At 39.7% G+C, this 14,413-nt stretch overlaps 1 protein-coding gene across 1 annotated transcript; it reads left to right on the forward strand.

The window, feature by feature from the left end:
* Positions 1 to 679: 679 nt before the first annotated feature.
* LOC307027665 (rho GTPase-activating protein 18-like) lies at positions 680 to 14,335 on the forward strand (the record flags this gene model as incomplete). The annotated part of the gene is given in 19 exon segments (XM_079695948.1): positions 680 to 937; positions 940 to 992; positions 2,220 to 2,358; positions 3,625 to 3,707; positions 4,066 to 4,180; positions 4,183 to 4,217; positions 5,307 to 5,370; positions 5,946 to 6,082; positions 6,588 to 6,659; positions 7,028 to 7,121; positions 7,441 to 7,532; positions 7,740 to 7,817; positions 8,194 to 8,353; positions 8,693 to 8,775; positions 8,869 to 9,075; positions 9,268 to 9,402; positions 10,744 to 10,865; positions 11,437 to 11,492; positions 12,588 to 14,335. Coding segments are annotated over 19 exon segments (2,075 nt in total), but the record flags the coding sequence as incomplete, so codon positions are not given.
* Between the last annotated feature and the right edge of the window lie 78 nt (positions 14,336 to 14,413).

A 14,413-nucleotide genomic window follows, 5' to 3' on the forward strand; every position in this document is an offset into this window, starting at 1 on the left:
TTCTAGTCTTTGCGTCATTCTAGTATGATTCACCCACACTACCATTAAGTTGTGTAATGGTTATTATATGATCAGCTGATTCGCACCTCAGAGAGTGTGTATGGAAAACAGTTTCAATGATTAGAGCTGGGTAATCATCCTTAACTATAATTAGCACTAATGCTTCATGCTGTATCAGCTAGACTATGCTAGCCTATGCTAATAGATAGTTAAGTGTAAGCTGAGCTGGCTGTGTGAGGCTGCTATTCTTAGTCCCTGCAGTTTCCTCATTAGCTGACTGGCTGGGAATTCAACACACTGACTGTTTACGAGGAAAAAAATGATGAGTGTGTTCAAAATCACCCATTAAGATACTCATACACAGAAAAACGCTAAATACTCAATTTAACGCCATATCTGTAGAAAAATATGGGAGTTTGAACAGCCAATATCTCGGAAATCTGTCTGCCCATACAAACCTCTTCATAGAGCACAATCCAGCTTGTTCTTCTTACACAATCTTACATTTATAATCCAATAGAATATGTTTATGATCCATGCTGTAACTTTCATAGCGTCACTGGTAAACAAGGGCTAAGTGCACAGCTGTAAGTGAAACCTTGGGCAACACGCTCTTCTAAATCAAGATTAGTAGTTTTGTTGGAGCATGTTGGCCAGGTTTGGAGACTTGTTCCTACAGATCACCAGATTTTGTATGTTTTTAACTCCCTGATTTCCTTCTCTCTGTTCCTCTGTTGTACTCGCAGGACTGGCCACTACACTGTTCAACAGAACCAGAACACACATCTAGCAGATGAATCCGGGCCTTCTGCTACCGAAGGCGGGACAAAAACCTCCACTACTGACCCACCGTCACTACTCAACCCCAGTGCTGCCTCCAGCCCCTGGTCTCAGCCCTCCTTCAGCCCAAAGCCCGGCTCCAGCCCCCGACACAGTCCCAGTCCCAAATCAGGCCCAGGCCACGGACACCTTGTCTGCGCAGCAACTCTCAGGTAGGCTGCATGGGAGAATCGTTCATTTAGTGACTTGGCAACGTATTTCCCAGAGTTGGGTTGTTGCTACAGTAAGTATACCCTCATGTCACATTCTGATGATATTCTGCTGTGATATTTTCTCAAAGTTTGGATTGTTGGAAAGTTACACTGCTATTGTATGTCATTTTAAAATGGCAGATAACCCTCAACAACAACAACATGCACAATCTCAGGGCTTATTTCGGCATCATTAAACCTTCAAACTAATATTATAGTCCCGTTATTAATCAATTTGAGCACTCTATATATTGTATGACTTTCATACATGATATTGCTTGTATTTTAGTAAGCTGAATAGATTCAAAATTCAAGGATTTTATTATCATGTGCAGAGTAGCTACAGTGTTGTTATGGCAATGAAAATCTTAGGTCCGCGAGCATCTCCAACAGTGCAATGCGTGTATAAAGGACTTAAGACAACAAAATAACAATAATATAATATTACAAAAATTTTAATAATCCAAATGAACAGAGTACGATACATTTGGATTAAATAGTGCAGGTGAAAGAAACAGAATGTAAGGTTAAATATTGTACAGTGAAGTACAATTAACTATTATGATAATAATTCTAAAGATGTCTTTCTCCTGCGCCGCTCAGGTACAGCAGCCACAACAACAGGTAGCCAAAGTTAAAAGTACACACCAAAGTGTAAGCAAACACTGAAATAAAACGAAAAGTTGGAGAGGAGCTAGAGACACGGCAGCCATCTTTCTTCTAGAACATTGTACTGGTTTCTTTTGCTTAACACTGTTACAGTGTGGTGCGTAACCTCCTGCGTCTCCTCTCCCTGGAAGGGTTTATTTGGCCCTCATATTTTTCAGTAATTTACAGCTCTTGGGTGGCTTCACTTGTGATTCTTAAGGAATGAGCAGTGCATAGCAAGCCAGCGTATACACTCGGTAACAACCCAACAAATCAACCTAACTGAAATGCTTTTTTGGAAGAGCTCCAAAGTCTGTTAAAAATGTTTTATGTAAAATATGCGTGTTTAGTGTATAAATGAGAGAAGGTGTACACCCAGTTATAACGACATGTTTAGACTGCTGCTTCTTGTTTAACGTCTGTGCTTCTATCTGACCTTTCTTCTGTTGAGGACAAAAACAAGATATGAAACGCGAATGGGAACTTGAAACTAAATGTTGAAATTGTCATATCATGCATGTCTCTTCACATGTCTGGCAGGACTCTCTGGACGAGCTGGAGATGGACGACTATTGGAAGGAGGTGGAGAATATCACCAGCTCGGGAGGAGGATCAGGGAGAGGAGACGCAGGAGGAGAAGGGGAAGTGCCAGAGGAGGAGCAGCAGAAAATTCCTGAGGGTAGGATACGCCGTGTCCGTGGATAGACCTGAAAGGGACATGCGTTTCCCCGTTTCAACACAGACAGTCATTAAACCTCATGTGTTTTGTTCCTGATTTGGAGCAGTCTACTTACAGAACAGATGATATATTGGCAGGTTTTGATCACAGGCTAGTTTGGGCATGTTTGTGGCTCCAGACCTGTGGATTTTGAGACAAAGGGCCTCCCACTTACTTTGCTTATTTTTCTACATTATTTCAATTGGAAAGCATTTTAATTAGGCATGGGAAAATATATATTTGTCACATAAATACATTTCCAGATTGTATCCCAATAATCATTACATTTGCTCAAAGCTTAAAAATGGCACTAAGATATACTGGAAATACTTTACATCACATCTGGGGCACATACATTTTCTGAACAATCTTAAATACCGTAATTTTCGGACTATAAGCCGCGCCTTTTTCCCTATTTTTCGACGCTGCGGCTTATATAACGGTGCGGCTAATCTATGGATTTTTACAGCTAACGGCCAACACCTTTAACTCTATGGGCTCTATGGCCGGTCCGCAGACCCCCACCTTTAAGCGGCGGGTTCCAGCAGGAAAAGCTGGAGGTCGGAAAAGAGTGAGACAGGTAGCGCGCAAAAGTAAAAGTGGAACCGAGAGTGGTATGCCGCTGCTGCGGCTTATATTCAGGTGCGGCTTATAGTCCGAAAATTACGTATGTTATTTCTAATTATTATGGTACATCCAAAAATACCAGATAAATCAAAGAGAAAATGTATATGGTACTTCTTAACATTTTTTAAAATACAATATAGCATGAAGGTCTCATTACGTTTTTTGTTTTTTTTTCCCAGATAAGGAAATGTATTAGCTTATGTTTTTTTTATCACAATCCATCTTATTAAATCCTCTAAATGTTTTGGACCAGAGTGATTCGGAGTGACTTTTATTACATTTAAAAAGCTGTTTATCAAAAATGCTACCTCTTCTCTCCTTGCATAAGAGGAATACAATTTGTGTGTATATATCCAAGTGTTATTTAGCATGTTTATGAAGACTATGTTCTCTGGAGCAAACACACTCTTCCTGTATGGTATGTGTGTCCCGCTCTGTTTGCGGTTACACCTTTCCCTTTCCTGCACCTGTAGAATTGTTAAATAAATAAAAACGTTTGCCTTTACTTTTGCATTTAAGAAACACAATTGTGATATCCCATCTCAGGAACTAATAAAACAATTCGTTTTTGTTGTTATCTTCCTCTAATTTCTCTTCCAGAAGGCGAACAGGAGGAGGCGTGGCTTACGGAGGCGGGGCTAGCGCGGCTGTTTGATGACTCACTAGCGGCTGACCAGGATCAGGTGTCAATCATCTTTCCCTTATTCAAATATTTAGTCCAGGTTGAGTCAGGGTTTCATATTTGCAGTTAACATCTTTCAGTGAGCATAACCTGACTAAAGGCATTAGATATTCTGTATGTGTGGCGCAGTGGAATAGTGCGTTGGTGTTCGGATCAGGGGGTCACAGGTTCAAATCCTACTGCAGTCAGCATGTCGTTGTATCCAGGGCAGGACACTTCACCCCAAATTGCTCCTGTAGGGATTGTCCTAAGTATTGAGTATGTAAGTCGCTTTGGATAAAAGCATCTAACAAGTAATATGTAATGTAATGTTTAGATATTAAAGCAATTCACTCATCAGATTTATTTTTGATTGACAGGAAGAAGACAGTGCCGTGTTTCTGTCCACGCTCACCAGATCGCAGGCGGCAGCAGTAGAGCGCCGTGTGACAACACTACAGCAGACGTTGCTTCGACGACGCAACCGGCAACACGTTCTGATGTTAGAGATATATTCAGACCTCCTGAAAAGGTGAGGCCAAGCACACACATAACACCATTTTAATAATAGGATCTAAAAAAGGCCAGGAACAGGTGTTCAGCTGTAAACTGTGTCACTGGTTTTAATAACTTTAAGTGTGTTTCATCAAACATTTTAAATCTGTGTTACAAAGATTTGAAGACCTCATTCAAGAAATATTCCTACATTTTCTCCATTGAGATTAAGATGACAAATTGATACCACTCATGTTAAATATGAAGCTAAAGCCAGCGGCCAGTTAGCCCAGCAAAGCATTCATGGTTATCAATAATGTATTAGTTGCTGATATTTATATATATTGCTATATGTTCTATGACTTGATATTTAATAAGGTATGTATCTTCATGTTTTTCTTATGTCATTTCAAGAATGATACATTTTTTCTTTAATTTTTACCCTCTCTTTTTTATATGTATAAATTAAATAAAGGCTGGAAACAGCTAGCCTGTCCAAAGTAACAAAATCCACCTTCTACCACCTCTGAAACTCACTTAGTAACACAGTAAGATTAGACTTTGTGCTTAGTTTAGCTAACCAGATGGTTTCGGAAAAAATGAAGTTGATACAGTTTTTTCCTTTTATGATCTCTTCCCCCTTTGATAGCATGAGTTGGAAGCATCACACCACAACACACATTTTATATAGTTCCCTTTTTTTTACCACAGAGGAAGTGTTCACAACTTTGCTAAATGTTTGTTTGTTTTTTCTTACTTCTACTGTCTCCTGGTAAACACATTGCAAAATCTGTTTTTACACCACCTAATACCTCTTTCTTTCCTCAAAATCAAGTCCCTTCATTATACCAGACACTGCTTTGATATTCAATGAATGGAAAACGCATATATTGATTTAGGAAGAGCTCAAAGTACTGAAACTCCATACTACTCCGGTCAGCAGAATAAACCATTTTGAAGAGTCTTGCACAAATGTTTTCACTAGAACGGACAGTTTGTCCACTAATTAACAGACAAGATAATATGTAACATGAAAAAAATGTACAAAAGGAGGGGGAGCTCGTTGTAAATCTGTCACTGTTTGAACATTACACTGTGTGCTAATGTGTCTCTGTGTTTGTTCCAGCATGAGCAGCCCATTGAGCTGAAGGGGGAAAGTGAGAACGGACAAAAAGAAATCACTTCAGCTGGTAGGTGCGACAAATGACTAAAGACACATGTGTTCAGTAGTCACCATGGAGAAGGACAAGCTGAGGCCCAAATACATGTCCGCCTTGTAACTCATGTTAGAAATACTATCTTATAAAAGATAAAACATGATTAAGTATCATACAATAAAAACAATTAACTTTTTGCCTCTTTCTTCGTTTGCACATTTAATATTGAAGTGCTAATATTGTAGCTACTATACAAATGGAATAAAACGATTAACTGGAAACATATGGCAATACAATGTTGCTTTATTTTCTCAATGTCAAAGCTACACAGCATCAGAATGAGAGACTTTTCTACATAATATTGTAATGTTTAACTATACAAGTACATCCCTTTTCAAACGTGGGGGCAAAATTCTTATTCATTTGCCATGAAGAGGTTATAGGTGCAGAAAAAAAACACCTCTTTGTGCTTCAGTGACTGTGGCATTTCTACAGAAAAACACATGTAATTGCCTTTATGTGTAAACACAACTTTACAACACAAGCACATTTATACTGGACTACTTGTTTGGTCGTATGTTTTATTCGTATGTTTTTATTCTTTGCAGATGCGTGTCTATCTGCAGAAACGGAGACAGAACTGAACGTTGAAGTGGCATTTTCCGAGCAGGCACTCACTTACAGGGACAACCACCAAAGGGCAAAGGTCACCGCTAGCCCAAACTCACCTGATGACAAACTACCAGTGAGTCACACACCTGTACACACACAATAACTGAAGGCTAAGTGCCAATTCACTTCCTCAGCTGTGTGTCTTTGCTGATACAATCAGCCAATGGGGAAGTCACAATAAATCAACTGCGTGCACTGATTGAATGCGCTGGCAGGCAATGATAGAAAGGTCAATTTTGAATTGCATTTAGGGCAGGGTAATAATAGTGATTATATCATGTAATATTTAATGTTGTGAGTCAATGATTACCAGAGATAATGATTTTGTTAATGCTCACTTTGCACTTTTAGGTTTGATAAAGTGTATTTGTTCATTCTAATAAAAGCTGGCATTAAGTGTTGGTCTGTACTGCCATCTGCTGGTTGAAGCTGTCCCATGTGCTCAGCTTTCATTCAACCTTCATATGGAAATAAATACAGTTGTAAATTAATTTGGCAGAGTGTTTACTTTTAATATTTTCTCCCACAGTCACTGACTTCCTTCTGTCTCCCTCTCTCTTTTAATTTTTCCTCTGCAGAACTTTAAGCTTCTCCGAGATAAAACCGGTCAGACCAGAATAGGAGATCTGTCTCCTCTGGATATGAAAAAGGTTAGTGAGGGAAATGATGTGTGGATGCAATAATTGCATAAAATTGCAATGTTTCAATGATCATCTTTCATTCAATGGTTTAGTTCACAGTCCATAGCCCCTTTTTTAAAATATCTTTTTTAGTTAGAATAGAACATTTATTAAATAATAGTTTAAAATGTGTTATTTGACATGTCCTTCATGGCAGCAATGCTTGTCCTAGTAAATTAATAACCAAAATATCATGATTTATATTTATTATATTATAATGCCTTTCTGGGACAAATTGCCCAATAAGAGTTTATTTTGTTGAGTTGTCCATTAAATCAGTTCCCATTTTATTTCATTGTCTTATAAATATTTGTTCTCTCGCTGTAATGTTCTGTCAGGTGCGCAGGCTGGTGCTCGTGGAGTCGACTGCCCTGTTCGATACTGCTGGGATCGACCTGAAGGCAGACAAACCTGTCAAAGTTAAAACTAAAGGTAAACACACACACACACACACACACACACACACACACACACACACACACACACACACACACACACACACACACACACACACACACACACACACACACACACACACACACACACACACACACACACACACACACACACACATACAAACTGTATTGACACACTCTGACCTACAGAGAAACACAAACTAAGACATACAAAGTAAACACACACATGTAAAGTATTTATGCACACACAAAAAGAAAAACAAATTGCTATTTATTCCAGGTAAACATGCAATGTACGACTGTTTTACTAAATATTTGTGCTTGTTTGTGTGCAGAGAGTGGCCTGTTTGGTGTTCCTCTTGTCACTTTATTGGAACAAGACCACAGACGGGCTCCTGGGACCAAAGTGCCATTAATACTGCAGAGGGTGAGTCCATCAGCCGATCACATCAGTCTGAGATGAGGACGATTCACCATTACAGCTATGATGAGGGGAAACAGTCATTGATTATACAACAGGGATATGTCAATGAATCAATTTACACTACCCACAATGCAACCTGAACCTAACAAATATGGAACTGACTTTTTCTGCTTGTGATATTTAACCTGTATCCCTCTTTCTTATTCCTAGCTCATTAATCATATAGAGGAGGAAGGGCTGGACACAGAGGGGCTGCTACGGATCCCTGGAGCAGCCACGAGAGTCAAGGTTTGTTTAAGCATTTTAACACTATCACTACAGACACTGTAACATGCTAAGATTGGTAAGTGTGGCAATAGCATCAATCAATAATCACATTTTATTAGTATTACACCTTCATACTTCATCCAAGTGGTGGTAAACTGGGCTTAACAGATAGCTTTTATAATAAGATAAGAAAGAACAAGACTTAGACTTTTGAAAACAGGAGAGGCTTAAACAATATAACAGTCTGAGACAAATGCATAATGCAATAATTTTATGAAATAACAGTCGTATAGATTAACATTTGAACTTTAATACGATAAAGCCTATCTACAATATGTACGTTTTAGTGATAATGTAATAAAAAAAGCTTTCCTGTGTGTTTCTGTCCCAAATCCAGTTGCTGTGCCAGGAGTTCGAGACGTCTTTCTACGACGGGACGTTTCCATGGCAGCAGTTAAAGCAGCACGATGCCGCCAGCCTTTTGAAGCTGTTCATCAGGGAGTTACCCCTCCCTCTGCTGACTGTGGAGTACCTCAACGCTTTTTTTGCCGTCAACAGTACGTGTGGCATCTGTTCATGAAGTATTCTGCTTGATTTACTCCCACATTAATCTGCATTAAACCTGTGTGTGTGTGTGTGTGTGTGTGTGTGTGTGTGTGTGTGTGTGTGTGTGTGTGTGTGTGTGTGTGTGTGTGTGTGTGTGTGTGTGTGTGTGTGTGTGTGTGTGTGTGTGTGTGTGTGTGTGTGTGTGTGTGTGTGTGTGTGTGTGTGTGTGTGTGTGTGTGTGTGTGTGTGTGTGTGTGTGTGTGTGTGTGTGTGTGTGTGTGTGTGTGTGTGTGTGTGTGTGTGTGTGTGTGTGTGTGTGTGTGTGTGTGTGTGTGTGTGTGTGTGTGTAGAGCTCCCCACTAAGAAGCAGCAGCTGCAGGCTTTGAATCTGCTCATCCTTTTGTTACCTGAGACCAACCGTGACACTTTGAAGGTAAATACACACTCATGTTTCCCTTCAGTAAATACAAATAAAAACCCTTTGATAATTATATTTGTCAAATGGATTGTGTTTGCTTCCCCCTAGGCATTAGTGGAGTTTTTCCACCGTGTGATCGACCACCAGGACAAGAATAAAATGACTCTCAACAATGTCTCTGTTGTCATGGCGCCCAACATCTTCATGTTCAAAGGCTTCCGCTCCAAGGTGACTGAACAGCAGGAGTTCTCCATGGCAACCAGCACAGCCCACATCGTCCGGCTGCTGATTCGATATCAGAATCTTTTGTGGACAGTAAGCATTCAAAAAATGACATTCTTTAGTCCATGTCATGGCTTGTGTGACTGAATCAATGGAGAACGATGTTTCTCAATGCATCCTGATTTGTCTTGGTTACTCTGAAAGGTATATTTGTGCTAAAGGTGGAGGATGGGTCAGTGTGTAACAAGGTTATAAGATCTCCTGTTCACTGCGTCTTATCACCAGATCCCAAAGTTCATTATGACCCAGGTCAGACAACAGAACATGGAAAGTCATCGGAAACAATACAAAGAGAGAGCCGTGAGGAAGCTGCTGAAGAAGATGACCACAGACAAACCATCAGAGAAGGCTGTTCCTGAGGTAGGAGTTTAAATGTAGGGGTCATGTAGAGGTCAGTGGGAATACATTAGAACCAGTGAAGGTTTCAGAGCCACAGCAAAGGTTTCTCTAAATGTTTTAATTTGTATTGTACCACATTTCTTTTACATACAGAGGTTTCCCAGATACAACATTTATTTATTATGTTCATATAAATGTACTTCATGGTGCTTTAAAATTGATGTCAGAGGGCTCTTTAACACAAATTAGGTCTTCTGTTGTGTGCCTTTTTTAAAGTATTTCCTTACATAAAAAAAACACAAGTGAATCTCTGAAATGATTTCATCTATTTTATATAAAATTCAGAAACATTTGCAGCCCGGAATCTAGTTCTACAAAAAGGAGTCAATGTCAACAATGTTAATGAAGCAAAACACTTTTCAGGACGACCATGTTTTTTAACCACCAGTGCTATAAAATGTAATTGAAATGGTAGGAAACTATTTAAACGAGACTCTGACTAAAGCAGAACTATTTCTCAATAGTCTGTGGAGAAACAGGGAAATCTAGTGGTGAAGTGTAGGAATGATATGTGGGTATTTTGTTCTCTGGGTGCAATCCTTTCTACAGTCTGTTGGTGCAACATGTTGGCATTAAGAGCAAACAAACTGACAATAAATATCATTCCATATTTACAGTATATTTATTTTACGTGGACGTATATAATAGTAATGAGAACAAATTCGATCACACTTCTTTTTTTTGCTTCCACAGTCGTTTCTTGTGGATCAGAATCCGTTTATTAGTCCCACAGAGGGGACATTTACGTATCCTAGCAATTAATACAATTGCTGTTCTCCTTAACAATATAGTGGATAGTGAGTAACCACGGCAACACTTGTCATTCTCAGCTAAGTGCTTTTAGACCAAACAGAGTCTGCAGTTTGTTAAACAGCAGAGCAGGAATGTATCCTAGTTCCTCATTCTTGCAGTGAAGTGAAGCCCCGGCCGTGTGTGTGTGTGTGTGTGTGTGTGTGTGTGTGTGTGTGTGTGTGTGTGTGTGTGTGTGTGTGTGTGTGTGTGTGTGTGTGTGTGTGTGTGTGTGTGTGTGTGTGTGTGTGTGTGTGTGTGTGTGTGTGTGTGTGTGTGTGTGTGTGTGTGTGTGTGTGTGTGTGTGTGTGTGTGTGTGTGTGTGTGTGTGTGTGTGTGTGTGTGTGTGTGTGTGTGTGTGTGTGTGTGTGTGTGTGTGTGTGTGTGTGTGTGTGTGTGTGTGTGTGTGGAGTACAATGTTTCCTTTTTAAAGTGTTGATGAAAAGACAACATAATGGACTGTATGTTAATCTTTCTCCCTCTCTCTTTATATCCGTCGGTATTTCCAACCAGGAGAGCTCACAGGGATTTATTCGAGTTCAAGCTCCACAGTTCAGTAAAGTGTCCATGGCAGTTCAGCTTACTGGAGAGTTGCAGGCTGCTGATGTTTTAACACGCTTCCTCAGCCAGGACAGGTAATGTCTACATGCAGCACTGTACCAACACACACAGTACTTTATCTTATCAATATGAGGCCTGACCTCTCTTTATGTTGCCTTAAATATGGGGTAGGCAGTATAATAACCCTTGATTTGAGCATATTGGAATTGTATTGGTCTGAGAGATGTATAGATTCCTCTTTTAAAAAAGGTAGACTTTGGCCAAGCACAGCTCATTTAAGAGAGCTCCTTTTGTTTGCTCACTAAAAAGTAAGAATGACTAAAATAAAAAAAGAGTCTGACAATATCAACAAAGACTTACAAATACAGAAAATGACTGTTGCTATAAGTTTAGCCTTTCAGTTGCTTAAGGCAATCGGCAGTAGCTACAGTAGCATCAGTTTAAACTTTAAACTATTCGCAACATTGTGGGGGACTGTATTTTTTCAAATTCTGGCAGGTTGGTTTCCCTTTTTCGATCACTTAAATAAAAAAATGGCTAAAGAATATACAGTTAGGGAATTGTTTCAACACCACCCCTAAAAAAATGCCTATTCTACCTTTTAGCTCTTCCTCTTACTTGCTTTTTCTTTCTTCTTCCCTGCAGTTCAATGGCAGTGGAACAAGAAGAGCTGTGTCTCTATGAGATTGGTGGAAACATCAGTAAGTCTTGCTCCTGCTACAAACGAATATATTACAATGTGAATCATTCGTTTTCTCTGCGAATAACCTTGCTAGTGAGACACGAGGCAGGCCTGATTGAGGAAAAACGTACTTCCTGTTATGAGTGTAACGGTATGCAGGGTTTCCCACACATAGACTTTACTTGCGCGGGCCGCCCAGGTATATTTGTTTTTCTTTTTTCGTCCGCGACCACGACGCCATCTGCGATGGATCAACTTGGGGACAATCATCCCTCGCTCTACGCCTCCTGTACCCAGTCCCGGACTGGCCATCGGGAGGACCGGGGGGTTTCCCGATGGCCTGGCCTGTTAAGTGGCCTGCCTCACACAGGGTGACTGGCTGTCTACATGATGTGGCCTGCCGACATGGCCACTGTCATACAGATCATAAATCAAAGCCCTTCATTGGTCTCTGTGTGTCAGTCAAGCTCGGGATAACCTCAGCTCAGGTGAGGTAAAGGACTCTCTGATTGTTTAGATAGTTAACTTAGTCTAAGTTCTCTGTGGGTCTCAAACGGTTTGGTCACCATTTATGTAAACACATATTTCCATTCGAGGGGGTAGTGATTAGTAAAATATGCATGAATAATAAATCAAAAATTAACTAGGTGAAAAAAAGGTAAGATGGAAATGGGATGTTATCGGTTATGGCCATGATTTGATGATAATTGAAATGTATACAGTTCTGTTCCATAGATCTAGTCCCTTCAAAGTGCACCAGATTGATGCATTTAATTAAAAAATGTTTTAAAAAAATCTTACCGGGGGAGCATGCCCTCGGCCCCCCCTAGAGGATTTGAGGTCCACCCCCACTTAAAATCACATTGATAGGTTCCTAAATACATTTACCTTTTTTTTTCAAATAGTAACCCATGTCCATATGTTTATTTGTGAGTAGTAGATTTAAACTATAGGGCTATCACTATGGGCCCTGCCTGTACCTGTTCGCTCCGCTATCGCGTGAAGGGTCTGCTAACAAGCGACCAACAGAAAGGTTAATGTTAATGTTGTTGCACGTCACCTCTGTGCCCCCCCCCCCCCCCCCCCTCCTCCTCTCTGTCTGTTGTCCCCTCAGAGGAGAGATGTCTGGATGGAGAAACATACATGAAAGACCTCTTCGAGCTGAACCCTACTGCAGAATGGGTCATCAGAGCTGTGCACAGATAACTCTTACCATCATGCCCTGCTGGAGAATGGACTGCACCAAATGTTCACCACTGGGTCCTTTTTTAGAGGAGACACCACCTGGTTCTCTGTGGTTTCTGCTGGTTTTGAGACTACTTAGAACATTTGCATGTAGCAACGTGTTCATTTTTTAAACGCAAGTGGTTGCATGCTTTCATCTTATTGGTTAGAGTAGAGCAATGAGTAGTCCAATGTCAATGTTGAAATGCTTGTTGACCACATATTCAGACAAAACAAAGGAAATGATGTGCTTCGATTTAGAATATCAGACTTTTCCAGTTGTCTCCTCGCTGCCTTATGCTACATGTTGGCATTTTTGGATTCAGGTACCATAAGCCTACAGTAGCAAAGAGTGGTTCAGGTTAAAGAAAACCACTTGTTTTTTTAATACATTTCATCTATGGAGGCCTGAAAGCCACTATTTTTCTTTTTGGTGGAAATACATCATTTCACCCAGGTCGTCCCAGCACTTGGGCCACACCATTGTGATTCCTAATATTATGTGATACTCGTGAGTATTGCAGTTTTATACTGTGATTTATTGCCACTAATCACTTTGTTGTGCCTGCAGTAATATTCTGGAATAATATAGATTGGGACAATAAAAAAATATTTAAAATGTATTGAATCGTCATTCAATTACGTAACATAATGACATGTTTTTTATGAATAACTAATTTTATAACATTGGCTTTTAATTTATTTATATTAAAGCCCTGACATTTGAATGTGTGGTCACATAATTGAATGTGAATATATCCAAGCACTTCACTGTAACTAGTTGGGATGAACATTAAAGTGAATGTGTGTATATTAAAGGGTCATAAGCTGGATGGGATCGTCACCGAGTGGAAAAGTGATGAAATACTACTGTACTGTAAGTTAGAAGTGAGGGAGGGGGCCCAACAGTGACTCCAAAACCTTTCATAATTATGATGTCTCTGACGGTTAACCAGGGCACGCATTGACGACATCACCTTTTTTTTGGTACATAACATTGGTGTACATTACAACTTTTGAAACGTTGATGTTTGAGTGTGTTAATGTCTGAGCCATCATCCAAAACTGCTACTTGCCAGTGTACAAATGTGAAAAAACACATTTGTATGTATGTATGATAGCTTCTGTGTTTGCTTGCATGAAATTCGTCAATTGCCTTTCAAGTTTTGTACCAAAGACTTGATCATTTTAAAGGAATGAATAGCCGACTGTATAAATGGCCTTCTTTAATTAAACACTTTCACATGAACGGTTCAAGAACACTACATTTCCTGTCTTAAGTTGTTTCGTGTTTTTGCTCTATACTCTACACTGAAAACGGTTGTATTAATACAGGAATAGAAAATCTCTCCGTTTTATCTTTTTGGCACATAGCTGTGCTTCTCTTGGCTTTCAATATAAATTCAACCCTATTCTGTGTGGTTTCTCACCGCCTCTGGAGGATCATATCTGCACCATAAAGTCAAACATGACTTATATTTCTCTTGTGGAAAGCTGTGGGATACAAATAATGTCATCTCCCTGCCTTGTATTATCTTGTTTACTGTGAATGTTATTCAAATAATAATGTCTTATTACTGCCTCTGGAATGACCACTAAAGCAGCCTGTAAATAAACATGTAGTTATTCATTAACACATCTGCTTGTGTTTGTGTGCAAAATACTTTGAATGTATTTTTTCGTGTTTCAATTTAACACATTTCTGCGTTTCATATT

Source organism: Notothenia rossii, assembly GCF_949606895.1.
Source record: "Notothenia rossii genome assembly, contig: scaffold_316, whole genome shotgun sequence".
Taxonomy (NCBI): Eukaryota; Metazoa; Chordata; class Actinopteri; order Perciformes; family Nototheniidae; genus Notothenia; species Notothenia rossii.